Source organism: Melanostigma gelatinosum (genome assembly GCF_949748355.1).
Source record: "Melanostigma gelatinosum genome assembly, chromosome: 4".
NCBI lineage: Eukaryota > Metazoa > Chordata > Actinopteri > Perciformes > Zoarcidae > Melanostigma > Melanostigma gelatinosum.
The window spans coordinates 17,484,392-17,510,141 of NC_136637.1; the positions used below are offsets into that span (position 1 = coordinate 17,484,392).

General features: G+C 38.4%; 1 protein-coding gene across 1 annotated transcript; it reads right to left on the reverse strand.

The window, feature by feature from the left end:
* Positions 1-2,067: 2,067 nt before the first annotated feature.
* On the reverse strand, positions 2,068-25,750 carry LOC306776091 (complement factor H-related protein 3-like; the record flags this gene model as incomplete). The annotated part of the gene is made up of 13 exons (XM_079266676.1): positions 25,633-25,750; positions 25,307-25,489; positions 24,934-25,039; positions 24,678-24,754; positions 23,100-23,225; positions 22,809-23,000; positions 15,313-15,418; positions 14,801-14,877; positions 13,849-14,040; positions 11,681-11,803; positions 11,409-11,474; positions 2,562-2,741; positions 2,068-2,261 (listed from the first exon to the last, which is right to left on the reverse strand). Exons 1-13 carry the CDS (start codon positions 25,700-25,702, stop codon positions 2,068-2,070), a joined length of 1,692 nt encoding a protein of 563 aa, XP_079122802.1. The 5' UTR covers positions 25,703-25,750.

Below are 25,750 nucleotides of genomic sequence, written 5' to 3' on the forward strand. Positions count from 1 at the left end.
AAAACGTCGTATAGTATTTCGAATTAAAGTCATAAAGTTACAGTATAGCATGTCGGGGGGGGGGGGGGAAAGTCATAGTATCACTTGTCGAAAAAAAGATGGTAAAGTATGTCGAAAATAGACACAAAAAAGTCATATATGCAACAAACCACTTAGGTTTAGGGAAAAATATTATGGTTGGGCTTAAAATAATTATGTAAACTAAGTGAAATACATTAACACGCCAGGAACTTAACTTCACAATACCTATTTGAGAAGGAAGGAGAAAATAGACTGAGTTTTATTCAAACCGTTACCGATGACTGTACTGAATTGGGGACAGATGACTGATGCCAAACTGTTGCAGTACTCGTCTCCCTCTGTCCTCTGGTTAATCATTTGCATATTTGTCCAGCCAGCTCATGTAACTTCTGGTAAACTAAAGCTTTTACTGGCAAGAGGGCAAGGTCATCACACCATCAAAACACCCACACAATCTATTCACCAGTGCATCTTTCCTTGGTCCGCCTGATGTCATGTCCATTACTGTGGGCAGAATATGGGCTGGTTGTCATGGCTAAATTTGAATGCAATATTTTCACCACACAGGAGGTAACGGACACATTTTGTTGATGGCAGGAGTTACTTTAAAGCTTAATACATACACAACAGTCGTGGGAGAGGTACTCTTGATTCTTTGCTGATTTAAATGTACCAATCCAACAATGCAACAAAAAAAAAAGATGTATTACATATCACATTGTCAAAGTGTTGATGCTAACGCATTGATGTGTTTGCATCATTTTCCTGTTGCAGGTGGTCGAGGTGGAGCTTGTTTTAAATACTTTGGTCGGGAAGAGAAACTATGAAAACAATGTAATTTGTACAGATCATTTTACCAATGTGTAGTACCTGGCCACATGCTCTGAACAAATAGGGGTCAGCACTTCACCTCTACTACTGGGTCCATATCTAATTTAACAGTCACGCCACAACCAACAGCAGCACAAGAATACATACAATTCGACCAGACTGCCGGAACTCTTGATAGCCGGTAAAAATAACACCGCTATCTCATAATCTTCATGTGTGATGTCGGCCGACATGTTAGCCAACTTTGAGTTTACTGTGACGCTAACCGGGAGCTGTTATGGTCCATTATTATCCTTATTTGGATTAAATCCAAAGTGGTAGGAATGAAGAAACAACCTGTGTTTTCAGACCTTGTACCTTCAACTTGATTGACAAGCCACCGTGGCAGCTCTACCTCCTAGTCCTCTCACCGCTCTACAGTAACTCACGAGCTAGGTACAAGTGGTATTACAAGGCAGGACAGGCCTGGGCTAGCTGGCTCATTTCAGTAGCAACACAATCCATAGACATCCCTGACACAACTTAAAAATGGTTACTTTATCACATTCTGTTGATAATGTTAGTTCTGTTTTTTTTTTTTCAAAGAATTCTGGCAAGACCTTTAAGCCTTAAACAGTCATTTAAATGTAACCATCTGAACATTTTTGAATGGAAATTCCTCTGAACCCACAGAGGGAGCCTAGACTCCTAGTCTTACATCTTCATCTGTAAAGTAACTACCAGCTGTCACCAATCGGAATTGGAGTAAAGTGTAAAGTAGCATAAAATGTAAGTAAAGTACAAGTACCTTAAAACAGCACTACAATACTTCCAGCACTGTTATAGTCATGTTTTTGGTATGTGCAGAATGATGTGTATTTAGTACCTGCTATACTGAATACCTCATCGCGAATGATTTCAATGTTTTATTAAGAATAATTAAAAGTAAACCTGTAGCACCTTAACTTAATACTTGGTGGTAGTAACCCTGAACAGGATAAGCGGTATGGATGATCTTAAGTGCTGCTTAGAGAAACCCATGTAGAAATGAAATAGCATTTGGGAAACCTTTTGTAAAAGTCGAGGCAGAAAACAAGGGGAAATATATGTTTTATTAAAATGACCACACAGAGCACTGAAGCATAGCCACTGGATCAGGATATCACTGGTCTAACTCTTTACTTTGGTCGTCCCCCCGGCTCATGTTTATATCTCATCCAGTCCACTGAAAAACCTTTACTGGCAAGTGGGCAGGTACATCTCACCGTCAACACACTGGACACGCATGACCAATGTGCCGACAGGTGTTCTTCTTCCGGTACACTTGAAAGTTATGTTGTCATTATGGTGTAAATATATCTGACGTTCAGATCCATATCTGAAGCCAATATTATGCGAGCGCATGGCTTCTTCATCCACAGTGCAGGGTTCTGCAAAAGACAACAGATGAGCAGAATTGTATGAATGGGGAATGACTATACAGCATACTGCATACACAATTCTGACAATAACGATTCTGTGATGTTATTTCATTGTAAACCTTTTTAGATTGAAGCTAAATAAGACCTAAATCAATGCTACACTCTGTGTAATGGCCCTGTATAATTGATATATTCTGTTAATATTAACCAAGCCACTACATGCAAACACTGGAAACCAGAATATCAGTTTTACGTTTGCAAAATCCTCACAGAATGCCACATGAAAAATGTCTGGGAATTGTTACTTACTTAGACACCTGATCCGTCCAATCCATTCCCCATTGAAGCAGGTTTTGTAAGGCTCACCCTCCATGGTATAGTAACTCTGACAGCGATAGTGAACCCTTTCTTCATGGCGGTGATGGAATCGAAGAGTTTCTGTGGTGTCTCCGTCTGTAAGGGGTGGTGACGTCCCACAACCCAAAGGACCTATAAGAATGTAAAAAAAACCATTAAAAAATAAAACCAAATGAGTCAGTCCCAAAAAAGCCTTTTCATTATTTTTCTTATTGAAGTCTGTCAGTTCATTGGTGTTTCCTGAGCAGAATTCCTGCGTGTTTGAGTTTTCAGGGAGCAATAAGGTTCGCAGCATGGACTGCCCAGTGGGATTGTACAATGCATGTCTCATTGCAACACACGAACACAAACTGTTTGCATCACTGGACATTCCAGAAATGCTTACGTACAGCATCCTCTATGCATACAGCAGATTTGTTCAGGGTTCTATCAGTCTTGTTCATAAAAATATGTAAAGAAATATGTGTATCATAGTTTAAGTTAAGTAAATTTACAGTTTTAAATTCTAATAAAAAAATTGGTATGGCCATATTGTCAGGGGTCCCTTGGCCTATCACCTCAAGATATCTAAATTAATATGGGTTCTATGTCTATCCATATAAATAAAAAAAAATAAGATAGCACCAATTAAGTTTGCTTTTTTAATTGTGGTGTCAAACCTAATCGCTATACTGTCCAAACACAAAACTGGCAAACTTAAATCCCATTTGTAAAATACATTTTGCACATATGTTTTTCGCCTCCATTACTGTGGGTAATCAAATTAAAAATGCAATTTAGATTTTTTTTTAGCTGTTAGGAGATATTTACCATTTCTATTGCTATCAAAACATAGACACTCCAGTCACACATTATCCGTAAAACAACTATATTGTTGTACCATTATGTTCTTACCTGAACAGGTCCTTATCCTTAAAACTTAACTCCTTTTAATTTAGGGTTAAGAAACCCACATTACTCGATCAAAGATCAAACTTTTAAAGAAAAGAGCAAAGACAAACATCAAACAAGTTATTACAATAACTTTGTTCAAAGCTTAAAATCCTTTCAAGGGTGCGTTTGCACAATCCCACGTGAAGTATTTCATGTGTTGTAAAGCTACGTTTAAAGTAGTCTTCAATGTACTCACAATGCACCATCATCATCATCATCATCACAAATTAATGAACCACACACACACAATAACACCCCAAAAGTGCTCCCGTGCACCCTAACCAGCAATGTCACATCAAACTTCACAATACCTTGACAAAGTGGATTTGGATTCCATCCATCTCTGGTGCATTTGGCCAAGGAGGCACCATCTGTCTTCTTGTAGCCCATCCTACACGAATATGTAGCAGTCTCACCCAATGTTATTCGTTGATGCGATGTAACACTCCAGTTATACACATGCTGTGGTCTTCGATGACTGCATACAACCTCTAGAAGAAGAGAAAGACTTGTGTAACTTAAGTAACAAAGATAAGATTGATCATCATCATCTTCACAAATGAATGAACCACACACACACACAATAAAGAACAGCAGTCTCATAATCTGTGTCTGGCACTAAACCCGTGTGGTTTTATACCTTGGCATACTGGGTGGAGAGTCCACTCTCCATCCTCTTTGCATGTAATCTCTGTTGAGGTACCCCAAGGGTGTGAAATCCAGTACTTATTTCCACACATGACTCTCACTGTGTCACCAGGTGAAAACACATTTCTGGAAGGTTTATACGTTGTTCCCTCCGGTGGCGGCAGTGTCAGTCTACATCTTATTGCTTCATTTGTTGGGAAATTAAGCATATTATCTGTTAGCACCAATTTTCTCTTGTCAGTGTGATATAACCATCAAATTGTATTACTCAGTTTATACCTACGTTCACATGCAGGTGTGGGGCTCCACTCTGCTCTAATTCCATGTTTGGTGCATTTTGAAGGTCTGCCTACAGCGCGTTGATACGTAGCATCACAACTAAAGTGCAGGACCTCCTCTTCTTTGTACTCTGGAATATCTCCAGGCACAAAACCATTTTCAATCTCGGGTACTGCACATGTTATCACTGTTGGAAAAAAATATATATATGTTTTTTCATAAAAGGGGATGCACAGTAATTCACATTCTCATATCGCCAGACTAAATCTCAAATGCGGATTCGTCTGGAACCTCTCAGTTCATTTTCTTTTTTCAAAGGGGAGCTATCAGCGGGTTATCAACATGTGATGCAGCACTGAGCGACCAGTGACCAGGTCGGTGTAGATCACAGCGCAGTAGTAACAGCCAATCACAGCACATAAGGGCGAGACGTGCTATATTATGAGTTGTTCTATTAAACCTTTGTCAAAACCAGTCGAAAGTACAGCAAACATCAGTGCAGTTTATTGTTCCTCTCTAAGCAAAAATGTTCAGTTTGTACATCTTCAATTCCATTCCTTGCCTCCTCTCCTCGTGCCTTAGTCCTCCCACCAGAGGAGAGAGGAGTCGAGGCGACACAGGTATTAATCAAAATGTTTTACGTGTCAGCAACACCAATTCAATATGACATTGGCAGCTGCAACATCTGTCCATTGGTATGCCCCTTCAGCCTGGTCTCCCGTTTAACAAAATTGCATTGACAAATACGTTTTGTAGGAAAATGATTTTCTCCTGGAGAAAGTTAGTTTTTGTTGTTTCACAAATATGTTTCTAATCATAGTCTGCAGAAGTCCACCAAGGGAGGAGGTCAGAGTGGATGGGTGGGTCAAACAAACACAAGACTTTCACACAAGAGACCACTGTTTGTGTCCCGTGTGAAATCAAATGTCAATATTCACGTCCTTAACCTCGATACCATGACTTGTACTTAGTTGAAGCCAAACCATAACCATATACTAAAGCGAACAAAGAAGGTTAGTTGTGTTTTTTTGTGTGTTTGTTTTCAATTTACAACGTTAGCGTCGTGTTGAAAATTGCGACCGCAATCAGGGAGTATGTTTCCTTCAAAACATAATTGAGAATATTTAGTTGTATGGGATCATCATTTTCTGTCTTCCCCTTTGCCTATACTTTCACCCTTTTACTAAAAAGGAAGACCTTCTGGTTCATTTTGGGAAGCCTGCTGTACCTTTGCATGTCGGAATTTGTCCACGCCACTCTCCATTTTCATCACAATACATTTTTTGTGACCCAGACAGGATTTCAGTGCGGGACTTGCAGCTGAATTGAACTACATTGCCATAGGTTGCTTCCTCTGGGTCCCCAATCACCTGGACATTCTGTTCCACGTGAATCACTGAGCACTGTTGGGCTGGAGGGAAAACAAATAAATCATAAATTGGATGACCAAAAAACTTTCAACAACACGCAGTATGATGTTTTAGTATCTGCTGATGATGAAATAGTTTCTGTTTCGTTTAATTACCACATTCACTGGTTCATTATTGACACTTGTGCAAAGTCCATTGTAAAAATCGTTAAGTGGAACAATCAGCCAATAAATTAGAGTAAATGGTACTGAGAGAGCAATACAGTTTATATTGCACCGTGGTGATTCATACTTAAAAGTACATCAATGCTGGTGAGGAAATTTCACCATTGGATTTCTTAAAACATTCATCAATATCAATTTGTTTCCTAAATTTCTGAAACATTGTATTGACCAACATTCAGCTTGCTGAACCCCCATTCTGACCACAACCTAGCTTAAAGTTAACTTTCTCCCCAGACTGGATGTCAGTGTGTTAATGATTAACAGAGAGCAGGTTAAATATTTAGCACAACAAACGTTTTAAATGTAATTTAAAAACTCTGCTGCACTTTTATTATATTTGTTGCATTTGATTTGAGCAACTTACAACGTATTACTATACCGTAACTGCACTCTAACTGTAATTCTGGAATATTCTATTGTATTTTATTTGATCTAATATTTAAAAACGTTTTCATTGCTTATCGTTTTTGGATGTCATTCTTGATGCTTTTTTGCCAACGTAAAGCACTTTAAATGATCACTTTGTTTGAAAAGAGCTGTAAAACTGCCTTGCATGATCAGACTGAAAAGAACACTTTGTGCTCATACATAAGTCAACCGTTCCAAGTACCAAGACTTTGTTCATGAAATGGCATCAAATTGAGACCTGAGCTGTGTTTGGAATATCATGAAAATGTTACGAGGTTGAACCTCAACAAATTGCAATCAATAAAATGACTTTTTTAAACATGAAAACATTTGCCATTACATTTATGTAATGAAGGGCATGTCGAAGAGAGACTTGACTTTTTCCCCTAAAGAGAATCTAAAATGGGAATGGATCTTTCAGATATGTTATTTGCAGTACCCCATTTCCTGTAATCTTGCTATCATGTCATACACCCAGGGGTCAACAACAACAGTCTTCATTCTGTTGGTGGTGAAAGTGTCTAGCAGAAAGCCATTCAACTTACGGGAGCAGGATTCCTGTTGGACTGCCAGCCAGCCCTCACTCGTGCAAACATATCTGATAGTTGGCCCGGATGTATTGTAACCAGGTTCACAAGTGAAATGTATCACATGTCCTCCTTGGTAATCAATTCTTTTGGTCTCTTCTGAAATGTTGGCATGAGGAACATCTGGGAGCGTTAAGCATTCTAACAAAGAACATCATAGGGAAAGAGGATGAGATTACACACATTATCACATATGGTGCATGTACAGTACTGCAAACATGTGTAGGGTTGACTCATCTAAAGTTATTTTCAGCTGCATGTAACACATATGACAATCGAAAAAATAAAAATAAATGACCACAACGCTGAGAGGCTAACAATAAAGCAAAGAAAAATGGAAGTTCTCAACATTGAAAAGGAAATACAAGGAAGGACAGCGCAGAAAAACTGGCCTCTGCTCAAACTGCGGCACTTTTACACTAGTGAGTGTTAATGCAATATGTGTACACAAACACGGCCATTTGAAAATCCACATATCAGATACCAATATAACGTACAGGTTATTCTTCTCATATCTATGAGTCACGTCCACCAAAAAGACAAACAACTTTTATTGGGTGCCGTTACTTTTTATAATCCCCAAATGACAATTTTTAGAGTCAAATGGAAACATCAGAATATAAATAATTCTAAGTATACACATCTAATATTGAGAGAGAAAATAAATGTATCCCCTTCACACATGCACTAATTCTTCCAGTATTAAGGAAATACCAACATGCAATTGAAACATGCAATTTACAAAGGCGTCTTTCTCTTCTCTTTGCATAAATCCGTAGTTTAAGCTCAACGCTGTTTCTCCACAAAGCTAAATCATAACACTTCAGTAATGAAAGAACTCCTACTTACCAATCTGTGATGAAGAAACTTCCACATTACCCCACAGTTGGAAAAACAGGAGGATGACAGACAACAGCATGGTCTCTCGACAAGCGTTTCCTGAGCAGAATTCCTGCGTGTTTGAGTTTTCAGGGAGCAATAAGGTTCGCAGCATGGACTGCCCAGTGGGATTGTACAATGCATGTCTCATTGCAACACACGAACACAAAAAGTTAACTTTCTCCCCAGACTGGATGTCAGTGTGTTAATGATTAACAGAGAGCAGGTTAAATATTTAGCACAACAAACGTTTTAAATGTAATTTAAAAACTCTGCTGCACTTTTATTATATTTGTTGCATTTGATTTGAGCAACTTACAACGTATTACTACACCGTAACTGCACTCTAACTGTAATTCTGGAATATTCTATTGTATTTTATTTGATCTAATATTTAAAAACGTTTTCATTGCTTATCGTTTTTGGATGTCATTCTTAATGCTCTTTTGCCAACGTAAAGCACTTTAAATGATCACTTTGTTTGAAAAGAGCTGTAAATCTGCCTTGCATGATCAGACTGAAAAGAACACTTTGTGCTCATACATAAGTCAACCGTTCCAAGTACCAAGACTTTGTTCATGAAATGGCATCAAATTGAGACCTGAGCTGTGTTTGGAATATCATGAAAATGTTACGAGGTTGAACCTCAACAAATTGCAATCAATAAAATGACTTTTTTAAACATGAAAACATTTGCCATTACATTTATGTAATGAAGGGCATGTCGAAGAGAGACTTGACTTTTTCCCCTAAAGAGAATCTAAAATGGGAATGGATCTTTCAGATATGTTATTTGCAGTACCCCATTTCCTGTAATCTTGCTATCATGTCATACACCCAGGGGTCAACAACAACAGTCTTCATTCTGTTGGTGGTGAAAGTGTCTAGCAGAAAGCCATTCAACTTACGGGAGCAGGATTCCCGTTGGACTGCCAGCCAGCCCTCACTCGTGCAAACATATCTGATAGTTGGCCCGGATGTATTGTAACCAGGTTCACAAGTGAAATGTATCACATGTCCTCCTTGGTAATCAATTCTTTTGGTCTCTTCTGAAATGTTGGCATGAGGAACATCTGGGAGCGTTAAGCATTCTAACAAAGAACATCATAGGGAAAGAGGATGAGATTACACACATTATCACATATGGTGCATGTACAGTACTGCAAACATGTGTAGGGTTGACTCATCTAAAGTTATTTTCAGCTGCATGTAACACATATGACAATCGAAAAAATAAAAATAAATGACCACAACGCTGAGAGGCTAACAATAAAGCAAAGAAAAATGGAAGTTATCAACATTGAAAAGGAAATACAAGGAAGGACAGCGCAGAAAAACTGGCCTCTGCTCAAACTGCGGCACTTTTACACTAGTGAGTGTTCATGCAATATGTGTACACAAACACGGCCATTTGAAAATCCACATATCAGATACCAATATAACGTACAGGTTATTCTTCTCATATCTATGAGTCACGTCCACCAAAAAGACAAACAACTTTTATTGGGTGCCGTTACTTTTTATAATCCCCAAATGCCAATTTTTAGAGTCAAATGGAAACATCAGAATATAAATAATTCTAAGTATACACATCTAATATTGAGAGAGAAAATAAATGTATCCCCTTCACACATGCACTAATTATTCCAGTATTAAGGAAATACCAACATGCAATTTACAATGGCGTCTTACTCTTCTCTTTGCATAAATCCGTAGTTTAAGCTCAACGCTGTTTCTCCACAAAGCTAAATCATAACACTTCAGTAATGAAAGAACTCCTACTTACCAATCTTTGATGAAGAAACTTCCACATTACTCCACAGTTGGAAAAACAGGAGGATGACAGACAACAGCATGGTCTCTCGACAAGCGTTTCCTGAGCAGAATTCCTGCGTGTTTGAGTTTTCAGGGAGCAATAAGGTTCGCAGCATGGACTGCCCAGTGGGATTGTACAATGCATGTCTCATTGCAACACACGAACACAAACTGTTTGCATCACTGGACATTCCAGAAATGCTTACGTACAGCATCCTCTATGCATACAGCAGATTTGTTCAGGGTCCTATCAGTCTTGTTCATAAAAAGATGTAAAGAAATATGTATATCGTAGTTTAATAAGTTGTTTAGATACATTTAGAGTTTTAAATTCTAATAAAGAGTTTGGCTCGCGATTAGAGATTGCTGCCTAGATTATGCTCAGCAGTAATGTTTGACCAATTCAGGAAGTGAGATGTTCTGCAGAGAAGTCCTCTGGAGGAAGTCAGGATGGGAGGTTTGGCGAACACAGCACAGGACTTTAATACTGGAGACCGGGCTTTCCATCCTGTGTTTCACATGTTGTTGGGTTTAGGCCTCTAAAACATGGTTCTAGTTTTGGCAAAATGTGTAAAAATGTAAAAAGTGTTGACTTTCAAAAACGTTTCAGAAGATTGTTTGGCTGATGCATATTTCAAACTATTATTAGGCTTTCCTGATGGTATATTTTCAGAATTAGCTTTATTAGCTAATAATACATGCATATAAAAGGGATTTGACTTTTTTTCCATCTCTCTGAAAATACTTACACAGAAATGGAAATAACAGCGAGGGACAAGGACAACAAAACAATGGATAAAGGTAAAGAATAGAACAGATTGTTATGAACCCAAGTAGTGAAAAATAGGTGTCAATATAAATATCCTATAAATATATATAAAAAGCACCCATGACCAAAACTAAAATAAGAAATAAAAAGTCTATTTTTAAATTGGGTGTTCTGTAAGTTGTAAACAAAGCACATGGACTGGATGATTCTGTACAGTATGTGCATGTAAATATATACTGTATATTTATAGGTTTATCTAAATCTAAACAAATCATCACTAAATGTCAATATGTGATACAAAGTAATGGAAACATACATTCCTGTGCCATCTACCCATATTCAATCAGTTGCATGTTGCACATGTCATCAAAGTCTTTCTACTTACAACAAACTACCAAAATAAGCCCTCAGAAATGTACCTAACCCCATAAAAGTAAAGATTATACTCAGTTTTTGCACAACCTGGGCGAAAACCTGTAGCACCTTAACTTAATACTTGGTGGTAGTAACCCTGAACAGGATAAGCGGTATGGATGATCTTAAGTGCTGCTTAGAGAAACCCATGTAGAAATGAAATAGCATTTGGGAAACCTTTTGTAAAAGTCGAGGCAGAAAACAAGGGGAAATATATGTTTTATTAAAATGACCACACAGAGCACTGAAGCATAGCCACTGGATCAGGATATCACTGGTCTAACTCTTTACTTTGGTCGTCCCCCCGGCTCATGTTTATATCTCATCCAGTTCACTGAAAACCCTTTACTGGCAAGTGGGCAGGTACATCTCACCGTCAACACACTGGAAACGCATGCCCAATGTGCCGACAGGTGTTCTTCTTCCGGTACACTTGAAAGTTATGTTGTCATTATGGTGTGAATATATCTTACGTTCAGATCCATATCTGAAGTCAATATTATGCGAGCGCATGGCTTCTTCATCCACAGTGCAGGGTTCTGCAAAAGACAACAGATGAGCAGAATTGTATGAATGGGGAATGACTATACAGCATACTGCATACACAATTCTGACAATAACGATTCAAATACGTTTGCAAAATCCTCACAGAATGCCACATGAAAAATGTCTGGGAATTGTTACTTACTTAGACACCTGATCTGTCCAATCCATTCCCCATTGAAGCAGGTTTTGTAAGGCTCACCCTCCATGGTATAGTAATTCTGACAGCGATACTGAACCCTTTCTTCATGGCGGTGATGGAACAGAAGAGTTTCTGTGGTGTCTCCGTCTGTAAGGGATGGTGACGTCCCACAACCCAAAGGACCTATAAGAATGTAAAAAAAAAAACACAATAAAAAGACATGAGTCAGTCCCAAAAAAGCTTTTTCAGTCTTTTTGTAATTGAAGTCTGTGTGTACACACTGCCAGGTTATTGGCGTTAACCGAGCAAAAACTAAAACAGTTTAATACACAGCTACCTACATGAAGGTTTTAATGTTCAGGGCTTTTTTTGACCCATCTTAGAGAGGTTTTAATTCACCTTTCTTTTATTCAAAGTTGAATTCCTGGTGAAACTGTCTTTAGCTATAATCATTTTTATGAATGACGAAACACAAAGGCGAAGAATCACTTCTATTTACTTGGGAAAAACACAACAGCACAAAGATAATATGTATCAGTGCAGGGTAAACAGAGCAAATCAAGCACTCTCAGATTGCAGTGCATTGTGGGAGACAACTCCATGACAATTGGGTCATGGATCATCTTTTCCCATCATTTCCATAGACATGGAGCATGGGGACAAGAAAAGTATTGATTTACCTCCACATGTTGGGAAGGGCTCACTCCACTGTCCTCCTGCTAAACACTCAACTACTGCCTTCCCATGAAGAGTGTCACTCGGATTGATGCATTCAAAACTCAAGTTTTGTCCTTGTCTTAGTTGATTGTCTGGTGCATGTGTGTTGAGGCGCACGCTGTCTGGAACACCTGCAACTTTGCATTTTTCTGTTTTGAAGAAGAGAATCTGTTTAATCAAGAGGTTCAAGCTGCAGCATGTTAGACTTAAGATCAGACTTTTTGGATTTCATGAACCCAAATCTGATCAATGATATTTCTGAAAGATTACATCTGTATGCAAATGTATGTCAATTGATGACTTATTTGAATTATACAAAGATACTGTAGAAGTCGGTGGAGGCATTGGTCAGTTTCTATCCAACCACATGTTTGTTTTTCATTAATAATTGGATCACATGACTTTCATGTGAAAAGGTCTGTTGTCAAACCCTCAGCTCTGTTGAGCTTTATAGCGTCTTCGCTGTTTTTCTGGTCTGCAACTTTACTGTTTTACCAACTTCACTTCCCTCTCTCAGCTCTCATGGCATTGTTTTCTGTGTCAGCAGGCAGCTGTTTATAGCAAAAATAAACAACCAAAAAAACATAGTGCGCCATTTAGCAGCTAAATAACCAGATTATTTTCGTATGATTTGGTGAAGACCAAGCGGCAACCACTGGTGCTGAGAAATGAAGCCAACGTGGAATTGCTTAAAACTACAGTTCCTCAAATGGCCACTTGAAGCAGGCTCCAAAAGTCAGTCAATCTCCATCGACCCACATGTTAAAATGCCCAACTTTACAGCAGAAATAGACGTTCACAGCTTGGTACAAAACAATGTACATATATTTGTCCGCATTCATGAAGGGAGGGAGATTTAAAATACGTGTTGTACAATTCACCCTTTTAAATTATTAAGGCTTAAAATTATGCATAATTGAGGGCGTGGCCGTTTTGAGTGACAGGTGTCTCGGGTCATTAGCTGCTAGCTCCACCGATGATGCACCTCATTGCAAAGATGGCGACAGCTTTAAAAGGGTTCTTCAGAAACCTATGGGCGATGTCACGTGGTTTAAGTCAATAGATGTATTCACTGTACGCCATACATAGACAGTCTATGGTGGAGGCCAAAAACAGAGCTAAAAGATGAGTGAATATTTGACTTTCATTTGCTCGATGGCCAGAAACACAACTCCATTTCTGCTATATGTGTAAACAGGCAACTTTTTCGAAAGAAGTTTGTCATATCAACTCAAAAGTTGATCTGTATCACGGTTGTACCACAGTTTATTTCCGCTGCCCCCAAATGGCCAAAAAACCCTAATAATTATAGGTTTAATTATTGGTATATATACAGTGTATATACAGATTCTTGAATGGAAAAGGCACCTGTGATAAAAATGCCTTTCAGTCTCCGTTTTATCTTTGACCTGACGCTTGATGCTTTGAGCTAAATGTGACATGATCTATAATTAAAAATAATTACATAAATGTTGTTTACATCATTATTATTTTCATCTTAAAGGCTTTACCTTCACAAGAGGGGAATGGATTATCCCACCGGCCATCTTTACCACATATCAGCACTGAACTGCCATTCAGAAACATCCCAGGACCATCACAGCTGAACGTGAGGAAGCGGTCAGGAAGTATGGCACCGTCATTTTCCGGCAAACCTATTACCGTAACACCTTCATCTACGGGCGGGAGCTCGCAGCTCAAAGCTGAGTAAACACAAACAGTCAATGAAGGGAAACAAGTGGGAGGACGTTTTTAATAAAATAGTCCTGCGTTTTTTAGCATTCATTTTTGTAATGATGTCCTCATTGTTATTGAACATAGAAACACAGGACTCCTATAGATGATATAACGCCCCTTATGTCGTGACCAACAATTCAAATCATTTTAGCTTTGTTTCTGAAAAATCACATTTTTTGGTATAAATTTGGTTAAATACAGTACCACTGAGCGGTTGCCATGTAGAAGCCAGTGAGAGGTTTGAACCACAATTCAAAAAGCTCTGGTGTTGCAGTTGTGAAGAAAACACAACACCTTAGTTGCTGAATTCATCCAAAATCGACCCAGAAAATCAAAAGTGAATTGTTTGAAGTTCCAGATTTTTTAATTTCTTTTTCCCCCAAAGCGTAATCTTCCACCAGCCGTTGAGGCACATAACAGTGAGGGGAGCTGTCTTGCCAAAATGCATCTTGGGAGTTGTAATTAACCCCTACCTAAAAGTGTTTTACTATACACAGGTTTGTACCATTGACTTTTCATCAAACCAGAACCAGATATTTGAATATGCGGTCATTCATCTATTGTACGAATGATTCAGCCGGGAGAGTGTCATGCCGATCATACGCCATAGAAGTGCTTCAACTGTGAGTCATGTAACAACGTCTATGATGTCAAAATGAACGGGAATTTTGCTGAATAAAAGCTTTCTTTGAACAAAATTGCTGCTGTGTTGTTACCAAGACTTACGATCACATATTGGCACATGATTGGTCCATTTGTCCAGCAAACAAGTCCTGGTGTCATCCTTACTCACCATTTGATACCTACAAAGAACAGTACGTTAGTGTTCATCATGAATGATCAAGCAGAGAAAAACAATGTGCCAGGTTGATAGCTCTTTTTGCATTCAAAAATAGTCTGTAACACTTTATTTGAACCCAAACATTTATAAGCAGAATATAAACAAGTAATACATAGCTTATAACACACTATAATGTAGTTGTAAGCACATATGGAAACTTTTCTTTGCTTTTAGAAATACATTTGTCACAATAACTCCTCATGTGAAACCTGCAGCTGCTGCACCAGATTGACAATATATTACAATAACATATATAATCTAACGCAGATAAAATCATATAAACCATTGACAATCATTAAAAACATTTTAAAAAAATGTCCTTATATCTGCTTACATCTACATTATACTGTGTTTTAAATAAATACTTGTTTTTATGAATCATTCCAAATGCACATACCCTGCATTACAAAAGTATTTGATTGTGGTTCCAAACACAAACTCTTCACCGTTGATTATTTGATAATAGCCATTGGGAGTTTCATCAGGAAGTTCACATGGCTTTACTGAAAGAAGAACAAAAAAAAGAGATCATTCCTCAACCAAACATTTTCTAACGTGATTTTTCCAAATCCTATTTTGAATGTTACCATTTCATGCTTCTTTGATACATTTTAGTTGAAAGCGCCAGTAAACTGACAGCGACGTGATTTCGTTTTTTCAACTTTGTTTGTTGAACAATAACACTTCATTGTGCCGCAACCATGCTATTTGTTTTTGCTTTGACGAAACATATTGATGTCTAGTTGCTGGCAATTGTTGCCCAAAACATAAAGCAGCATATTTCAACTATCAGTACCACAACAGTTAGGTTATGCGATAAGTTATTCAGACATTTCCCATATAATAGCATGAAAATATGTAATTATCATCTCAAGACAATTAATTGCATGCAATAATCCGTCAAAAATCAGTCAAACAAGATTTGAATGAATTCCAGCATATAAAAGGATTCACATTTGTTGTAACCTGATTACTGCGGTCACTCAAAATGGAAAGAAACAAAGAGTCGAGCAGAAAGACATTTAACTCACAGTAGCACGCTCCTTGACGATGACGGGCTGGCAACCAGCCTCTGGTTGTCGGACTACATACATAAGTGATGGTTGGACCTGATATATAACCAGTTTCACAAGTGAAACGTATCACGTCTCCCTCTTGGTAGACATCTTTTTTGGTGTCTTCTGACACATGGGAGTGAGGAACATCTGGGAGCTTTGAACATGCTAACAAACAGCAACATGTGAAGAAAAGAGGAAATTGGTCTTCTCAACAGTTGGATACTAAAGACGGCAGTCAGAGTCATATCACGACATGTGAATCAGAAGATCTTTAAATATGTGGCTGGGAAAAAACATAACTGTGCACTATACTGTAAATAAGCCAACCACAACATACAAACTTCATTTCCCGCCTCTTTTAACTTAACAACCTTTCAGAGTGTCTTACCATTCTGTGATAAAGAGACGTCCACGTTCCTCCACAGTTGGAGAAACAGAAAGATGAAAGACAATTGCATTTCGGCCAAGTCTAACTGTATTGTATGTAACAAACTCTGTATTCTTTGTTTGTCCCCAGCTGTAGTCCTCAGGGAGTACCAAGGGACAGAACATGGACTGCCCCGTGGGATTGCACAAGGCTTTATGAATACAACATGACGCATGGAAACACACACAGCACGCACCTCACATAAGCAATACTAAAAGTTCCAGAAAAGTCCATGTAGAGTATCCTCTGTGCATTGATACATCAATCCACAGACTCTTCATAATGCACACCTTTAGTATCCAATCAAATTCATGAATGAAGTCCTGTAAGGGAATTTGCTTTTCAGCTGGAAAATATGATACTTTCTGACAACATATACACTTTTGGAACGGACCTCAGGAAACATTTACGATGAATCGCATCAGGTTTGACCTGACAGGATCAACAACAAGGACACAAACAAATAATATGTCTAATACACGACAGCTTAATGTGAATTGTTTTGATTGAAGCTGAGTACCTGATGTTTGTGAGTATCTGCTGATGATGAAATAGTTTCTGTCCAGTTTGATTACCACATTCACTGTTTCATGAACAGTGTTGACACTTGTGCAAAGTCCATCGTAAAAATCGTTAAGTGGAACAATCAGTCAATAAAAGAATTAGAGTAAATGCCGCTGAGAGAGCAATGCTGTTTATATTGCACTATAGTGATTCATGCTTAAAAGTACATCAATGCTGGTGAGGAAATTTCACCATTGAATTTCTCAAAACATGCATCACTTTTAATTTTAGGACATTGTATTGACCAACATTCCGCTTGCTGAACCCCCATTCTTACCACATCTTATCTTCAGGTTAACTTTGTCCCCAGACTGGATGTCAGTGTGTTAATGATTAACAGAGAGCAGGTTAAATGTTTAGCACAGCAAACATTTCAAATGTAATTTAAAAACTCTGTTTTATTGACAGGTTTCTCGACTGCACTTTTATTTTATTTGTTGCATTTGAGCAACTTACAACTTATTACTACACCGTAACTGCACTCTAACTGTATTTGTGGCACTCTCTGTTTGTATTACATTTAATTGAATGTGTTTTATTCAATCTAATATTGAAAAACGTTTTCATTGCTTATCGTTTTTGAATGTCATTTTTAATGCTTTTTTGCCAACGTAAAGCACTTTAAATTGTCATTTCGTTTGAAAAGAGCTATAAAACTGCCTTGCATGATCAGACTGAAAAAAAGTTTAACGATGTAATGTCGTAATCAAATTAACCACAACACTATTGTGCTGATACATAAGTCAACCGTTCCAATTACCAAGACGTTTGCTGAATGAATCACTGGCTCCCTCTAAAACTTTGCTCAAAAGGCATTTTTCGAATTCTGTTTTCCTGGTAATTGTTATGTACACTGCATGTCTGTAATAGAATAATGTACGTACAATAAATTACATTATTCATAATGAATTATTGTGAAATGTTATAGAGGTGTAGAGAAATCACGGTTATCAATATTATTACAAGTTGACAACTGTAATGGGAGTGCACTGTGGTTGATCTATAAACGCTGTTTTGTCCCTCTGGACGTGAAAGATTCCACATCATTATAAGAAGCATTTTACATTTTATTATTACAGTTGACAGCATTTTACAAAAAGAGGGATTGGCAAAGTGTGTTGATTTAATGTCATTTATTCATATTTTGACAAAGGTTATTTATTTTCCTCAGGTGTTTTCATAATTGCACTTCCATGAAAAACAGTGCTGGGTAACTGAAATGTATGAGATAATCCTTGAATTCAAACTTCACACTATTCGAGGGAGCCATCTGACAGTTTTAAAAACCTGAAGCTGCTGTTGACACAGTGCATGTATTCATAGGAATTTATTGGGTCTGTGGTTGTCAGAAATCTCTTCACATTTCTTTTTAAAACAACTTATTCTGCACCAACACAAAGCGTGGCACGACAATTTTTACACCTTTAACACCATTTAGTAATTAAAGGCCTGGTTTTGTAATAAAATCATTAAAAAGACAAAATAAAGCCTTTGAAATGTTATTGTCTTTCATTCAATATGGCAAAGCTTCATGATTTAAAATGACTTTATTACACAGATACTTGATTCAGTCATTCAATGTCCAAAGGCCGTATGTATAATGTATCACGACGATACATCAGTATGAATAATCCACACATGGCATTATTATTCAGACTTCTTTGGACCACGAACATCACTGCTGTTGGAAGCTGTGGGAGAAAATGTTTGTGTTCAGCATAACATCTCAACATGCAGTGGGTTAGAATATTTCAAAACAATCGGTCTAGTTTTTGCAATAAAACTCTTTCCTCACTAAAGACTTGCCCTTGTTTTGTATGAACCCCGATACCCGCGGGATGCCAGACAATTACATTCTTTTTTTAAAGCCAGATTGATTATATTGGTATTGTATAAAACTGGATGACCAAAGAAATCTAATGGTACCAACCTTGTTACTAGCTGGTCAGGAAGGGGGCTAAATAACGCTATGAATTTTGGCATGGGAAAAATTGGTTCTCAGGGGTCCTTTGGCCTCTCACCTCAAGATATCTAAATGAATATGGGTTCTATGTCTATCCATATCAATAAACAAATATATTGTTGTCCAAGTAACATAGTACCAATTTTTCAATTGTGGTGTCAAACCTAATCGCTGTACTGTATAAACACAAAACTGGCAAACTTAAATCCCATTTTTTGTATATATTCACAGCATATATAACATATCTTGAAATCTGAAATCGGCTTAAAGCTTCCTGTGTGCGACTTTGTGAAATACTTTTTGTACGTACGTGTGCACGTAATGTTTTTCTCCTCCCATTGGCCAGCTTTGCATCGAATTGTGTCTGCACCCTCCGATATAGTATAATTAAGACGGCACCGATATGTTACTGCAGAGTCAGACAAGTATTCCTTCTGATATGAAGCCTCAACAACAGCATTGTCAACTTTACGTGGCGGGTTGCAAGGAACGCCAGTTGCTGCAAGACATGAAATCACGTAGAGCATTAGGTTATGCCGTGTAATCTTTGAAATAAACACACTTAATTACGTCTGATAGAATTAGTCTGAAGATGACTCACGTGTACAGAATGTTTTGGGGGACACTCCATTTGAAAGCCAGTTTCCCTCGCTACAAGTTAAGTGGTTAACCTGTGTGCTGTATCCTTCGTCACAAACAATCCGTGCGTTTTGACTTCCTGGACGTCTCACTTCAGCATTAGGAATCAGCGGAATTTCTCCACACGTTGTATTCGCTAGAGAGATCATCATTACAAACATTTAGGTCTGTATATTGTTGCTAACAAACGTGATTCTAGCAACAACAAAATGACTTCTTTCAAAATGAGTCTGCATCAAAGATGTGACATAAAAAAACTAATTTAAACTAACATATGAATTGTTCATGAGCCTATTAAAACAAAAATATGCTGCTGTGCATCCATATCAGGTATGAGGAATGGGGCAAGATGCGTTCACTGTCAGTGTAGTACGTGGGAGTGGATAGGTTCGACGTCTCTTTCAGGATATACTCATCGTTTATATGCTTAGGAAATCTTTGCTTCCTCCTTACTAAATGTTTTACTTAAAAGTGATGTACAGCTTCAAGGAGATTTTTTTGGATGACTTGATGCGGGTTACAACTAGACGTGTAGTAGATTAAAGATGATTTACCAATGCAATGTTCAAGTCCAAACCACCGGCCAGCATTACATTTGACCTCAGCCCACCAGCCTTTGGTAGGAAGTTTAAACCCTTCATTGCAGGTGTAGTACAGTTTGTCATTGTGTGGACGAACGGCAAATCCATGTGGTACAACAGCTTTCGGACATTCTAACAGTGAAAAACAACAACAACAAAAAAGTTATATTCAGATAGCATCAACGGGTTAAACAGCGATTGTTAGCATGCCTACACGCTTAACTAAGATAGTTAACGTGACAGTATATGGACATTACAGTATACGTGCACCCCTTGCAAAGCTTTAGATCCTTGGTCTGATAAAACAAGAGCGAAAACTTTTACAGACTATATATCAATATCAATAAGTGCTTCAGGAGCAGCACTTATCAGACATGTCTGTGTTGATGGGAGAAACAGAGCATGAAGGAGAAATTGTTCAACAATACACATCTTTCATTTTCTTACTATGGGTAATCAAATTAATATTGCAATTTAGATTTTTTTTTGAGCTGTTAGGAGATATTTACCATTTATATTGCTATCAAAACACAGAAACTCCAGTCACACATTATCCCTAAAACACCTACCGGTATATTTGTTGTACCGTTATGTTCTTACCTGAACAGTTCCTTATCCCTGTCCAGCCACCTTGCTCACAGGTAACAGTAAAAACTGTTTCAGCATCGTTGCATGCATATATGACATGTTCACTGAGCCTGTAATTATCCTTTTCAATGCTGGTTATTGTTGCATTGTCGATGTGAAGTTTTGTACACGGTGTCTCTGAAACAAAGTCAATACAATTGTGAATTACTTACCAAACTTTCCAGGTTTTCGGGATAAATTCAAATATTTTGAAACAAACTATTTCGTGTAAGAAGGAAGCAAGTTACTTCTCATGTCAGACCTTGTGGTGCTCCAGAATGAGCAGATTCATATTGATCATTTTACAAAACTCTCACAATATACACATGAATAACCCGTTAAGGATGGAAAAAAAGGAAAGCTGTTTTGGCCAGAGAAGTTGTAACGATGGAAATGAGGCATGGAGCTGGAGGTTAATGAGTGCTAACTGTCTATTCAAAGTAGATTATTCGTTTTAAATTAAATAAAAAAGATGTTTGACATTTTGCAGGAGTGAAAAAAGATAAAATAAGAAAATTGGTTAGAAGAACAGGTGGCAGATCTTAGCAAACCACAAACCACATTTCTTTACTTTGCTGCTATAAAAAAGACACCAATGTTTGCCTCAAAATGTATTCACAGCCATTCAATTCTAATCTGATGAACAATAATGTAATTGTGTTGTAAGCATGAAAAATAAAATGATGGGAAAAAACAACAGCAATCGTCCTTTCAACTATATTGAGTACATTTTAAGTATTTTCTTACTTGTACATTGTGGAGTCCCGGTCCAACCTGTTTTCTCACAGGTTCGAGTAAAACGTCCCTCAGAACCAGCCTTGCAGACATAATGGACCTGATCCCCGTACCTGTATATGGTCTTAACCTCTCCATCAATGTCTGACTCCTCGTAAGTTTGACTGTTGCATGTTATCGCTGTAAAATAATAATACATAAAATGTAGTTATTCTGTACACTGACTTGAAAGTGACATTTTACTGTCATATCAGAGTTGGCACATCAACAAGTAAAATATTCAGACATTTTACACCCGGATGTAAAAGTAAATTGTACTTGTGTTGTGCAAATATAAGACAAGCAAGATGGTCAAGATGCTTGTAAATATTGCACCTGATGTTGCTTCTTTTTTAATGTGATCAGCAGTTATTTCTTAATTTATGTCATGGTGAGGGATGTATAATGGGGTGAACGTGAGTCTTGTTATTTAGCGTGGAGTACCAGGAAACATGACATCGATGGGTCTTTTTTTTCTTGGTCTACAGAGCAGCATTGCTTGACTTTCTCTGGAAAAAGGCTGATAACTGTTGCAATGAGCACCACAGGCCGAGGCAGATTAACAGTATATTGAAGTAACTGCATAACTTGGAGAAGGGACTTTTAGTTTCAGATTTAGTTCCAGAGTTTATTAGCTCTTAGTTCCAACGATTTTTGGTGGAAGACAGCAATTACGGCAAAAACTAAATTTAAATAAATAAATCCTAAATGCACCAAAAGCTCCTTCCCCGCTTTCCCAAATATGGATACAAAATAGGCGACCGTGACTAAGTGGAGAGCAGGGCCGTCCTTCAACCAGAGGATCGGCGGTTCGATCCCCAGCTCTGGTTAGTTGCAGATCGATGTGTCCTTGAGCAAGACACTTCACCCCAAAAGTGCTCCCGTGCACCCTAACCAGCAATGTCACATCAAACTTCACAATACCTTGACAAAGTGGATTTGGATTCCATCCATCTCTGGTGCATTTGGCCAAGGAGGCACTATCTGTATTCTTGTAGCCCATCCTACACGAATATGTAGCAGTATCACCCAATGTTATTCGTTGATGCGATGTAACACTCCAGTAATTCACCTGCTGTGGTCTTCGATGACTGCATACAACCTCTAGAAGAAGAGAAAGACTTGTGTAACTTAAGTAACAAAGATAAGATTGATCACCATCATCATCATCATCATCACAAATTAATGAACCACACACACACAATAAAGAACATCAGTCTCATAATCTATGTCTGGCACTAAGCCCGTGTGGTTTTATACCTTGGCATACTGGGTGGAGAGTCCAGTCTCCATCCTCTTTGCATGTAATCTCTGCTGAGGTACCCCAAGGGCGTGAAATCCAGTACTTATTTCCACACATGACTCTCAGTGTGTCACCAGGTGAAAACACATTTCTGGAAGGTTTATACGTTGTTCCCTCCGGTGGCGGCAGTGTCAGTCTACATCTTATTGCTTCATTTGTTGGGAAATTAAGCATATTATCTGTTAGCACCAATTGTCTCTTGTCAGTGTGATATAACCATCAAACTGGATTACTCAGTTTATACCTACGTTCACATGCAGGTGTGGGGCTCCACTCTGCTCTAATTCCATGTTTGGTGCATTTTGAAGGTCTGCCTACAGCGCGTTGATACGTAGCATCACAACTAAAGTGCAGGACCTCGTCTTCTTTGTACTCTGGAATATCTCCAGGCACAAAACCATTTTCAATCTCGGGTACTGCACATGTTATCACTGTTGGGAAAAAATATATATATATGTTTTTTTCATAAAAAGGGGATGCACAGTAATTCACATTCTCATATCGCCAGACTAAATCTCAAATGCGGATTCGTCTGGAACCTCTCAGTTCATTTTTTTTTTCAAAGGGGAGCTATCAGCGGGTTATCAACATGTGATGCAGCACTGAGCGACCAGTGACCAGGTCGGTGTAGATCACAGTGCAGTAGTAACAGCCAATCACAGCACATAAGGGCGAGACGTGGTGCAAAGTAGAAAAACGATGATGCCCAAGTGACGACAGCCGGGAGAGTTGAGCTGCTATATTATGAGTTGTTATGTTAAACTTTTATCAAAACCAGTCGAAAGTACAGCAAACATCAGTGCAGTTTATTGTTCTTCTCTAAGCAAAAATGTTATTTATTTTTGGTCGTTCTCAATAATGCCTCAGTTTGCACATCTACAATTCCATTCCTTGCCTCCTCTCCTCGTGCCTTAGTCCTCCCACCAGAGGAGAGAGGAGTCGAGGCGACACAGGTATTAATCTAAATGTTTTATGTGTCAGCAACACCAATTCAATATGACATTGGCAGCTGTGTTGCAGCTGCCAATTGCCCTTCAGCCTGGTCTCCCGTTTAACAAAATGACATTGCCAATTACGTTTTGTCGGAAAATTATTTTCTCCTGGATTAACTGAGTTGAGCTTTTTTATGCTTTTATACAGGTGCTGATAAGACTTCTGCAAAGGCTACACCTGTGCACCCACGGTCTAAGCTCCTCCGGCAAGCCTCCTCTTTCCTCGCGATGTATTTTAGGAATCGAGACATCCTTCAAGATGACGCGTTGAAATTGATTTCCGAATCACAGACAAAAGGGCGGAACAGAGAGGAGACAAGGAGGCACAAAACAGAGAAATGCGAAGAGTCTGCGGTCTTTGTAATTGGCCCGGCACATCCCATGGTGGGTTATGTTTGTATTTGTGTGTTTCTGTCTTCCCTGCCTATACTTTCACCCTTTTACTAAAAAGGAAGACCTTCTGGTTCATTTTGGGAAGCCTGCTGTACCTTTGCATGTCGGAATTTGTCCACGCCACTCTCCATTTTCATCACAATACATTTCTTGTGACCCAGACAGGATTTCAGTGCGGGACTTGCAGCTGAATTGAACTACATTGCCATAGGTTGCTTCCTCTGGGTCCCCAATCACCTGGACATTCTGTTCCACGTGAATCACTGAGCACTGTTGGGCTGGAGGGAAAACAAATAAATCATAAATTGGATGACCAAAAAACTTTCAAATGTTTCAAAACGTAAGAAATACAGTTTTTCAGTCTTCCAATATTGAATATATACAGTGATATTTCCCCTTGTATGTAAGGTACTGAACAAATATGATTTATTTCAGCTTTACCTTCACAGACAGGAACCACACCATCCCAGCCTTGAGACATGCAACGCCGGTATTTTGAGCGACTGACCATTTGATAACTGAAACGAGTATTATGTAGAACATGGATAATGGAAATGGCTTATTAATAGTCAAACTTAAACTGCACCTCTTGTCATGCACGGTATAGTGATACAGAATACTATGTACAAAGCAGAGCACAAATATATAAGTAAACAATTAACAGTATACAAATGTGTTTTTATACATATTTCCATACCCTTTATTGCAGGTGTACATAACTTGTGACCCAAAGACAAAATCGTCTCCCTTTTCCAGATGAAAATCTGCAAATGGGGCCTCCCCGGGATGGCCACATGATCTCGCTTAAAACATAAGAATGAAAGAGAATATGGGTAAATATATTTCTAAGGCTCAAAATACAGTGATGATACAGGTGGACCTCCATTCAATAATATGCAGTGTGATATTTTATCGCGATATCGGATAACACATTTAATAATAATTCATTAAAGTTGAGCCTTGACAGAACATATACAGCATTACATGTTGAATATGTACACAAGTATCGTAGCCGATGCGTTTTTAATGGAAGATTATTTATTTCCACACAATGAAATACTGTAACTCACGTTGACATGGTCTGTCTCTTGACGTCCATTTTCCGTTGACACATAACAGTCTGAAAAAGCCACTGTGGCCAACATTGCAGCCCACTCTCACTTGTGTTCCACTCGGGTAGGTGGCCTCCAGAGTAGTTGTGTCGAAATTTGGATCAAACAGCCTGCCATTAAAAAACTGTTCACGTGTACAGTCTATGGGACAGTGAAAAACAGAAATAAGTAAAAATCATTTTTGCATTATTGAGCCCCCCCCCCCCCCCACCAACAAAACATCAAGCCACAAATGAAACAGGATAAAAGGGACCCTACTAATTGTTTGAACTACTTGGTCTTACCTTGACTTTTCACAAGGGTCAGTGTATACATCCACAAAAACAGGACACAGCTTCCGGTTATTAAGTGCATTTTATCTTCATAACCCTGAACCGCCAAACAGAAGTAGAAACTGGAGAA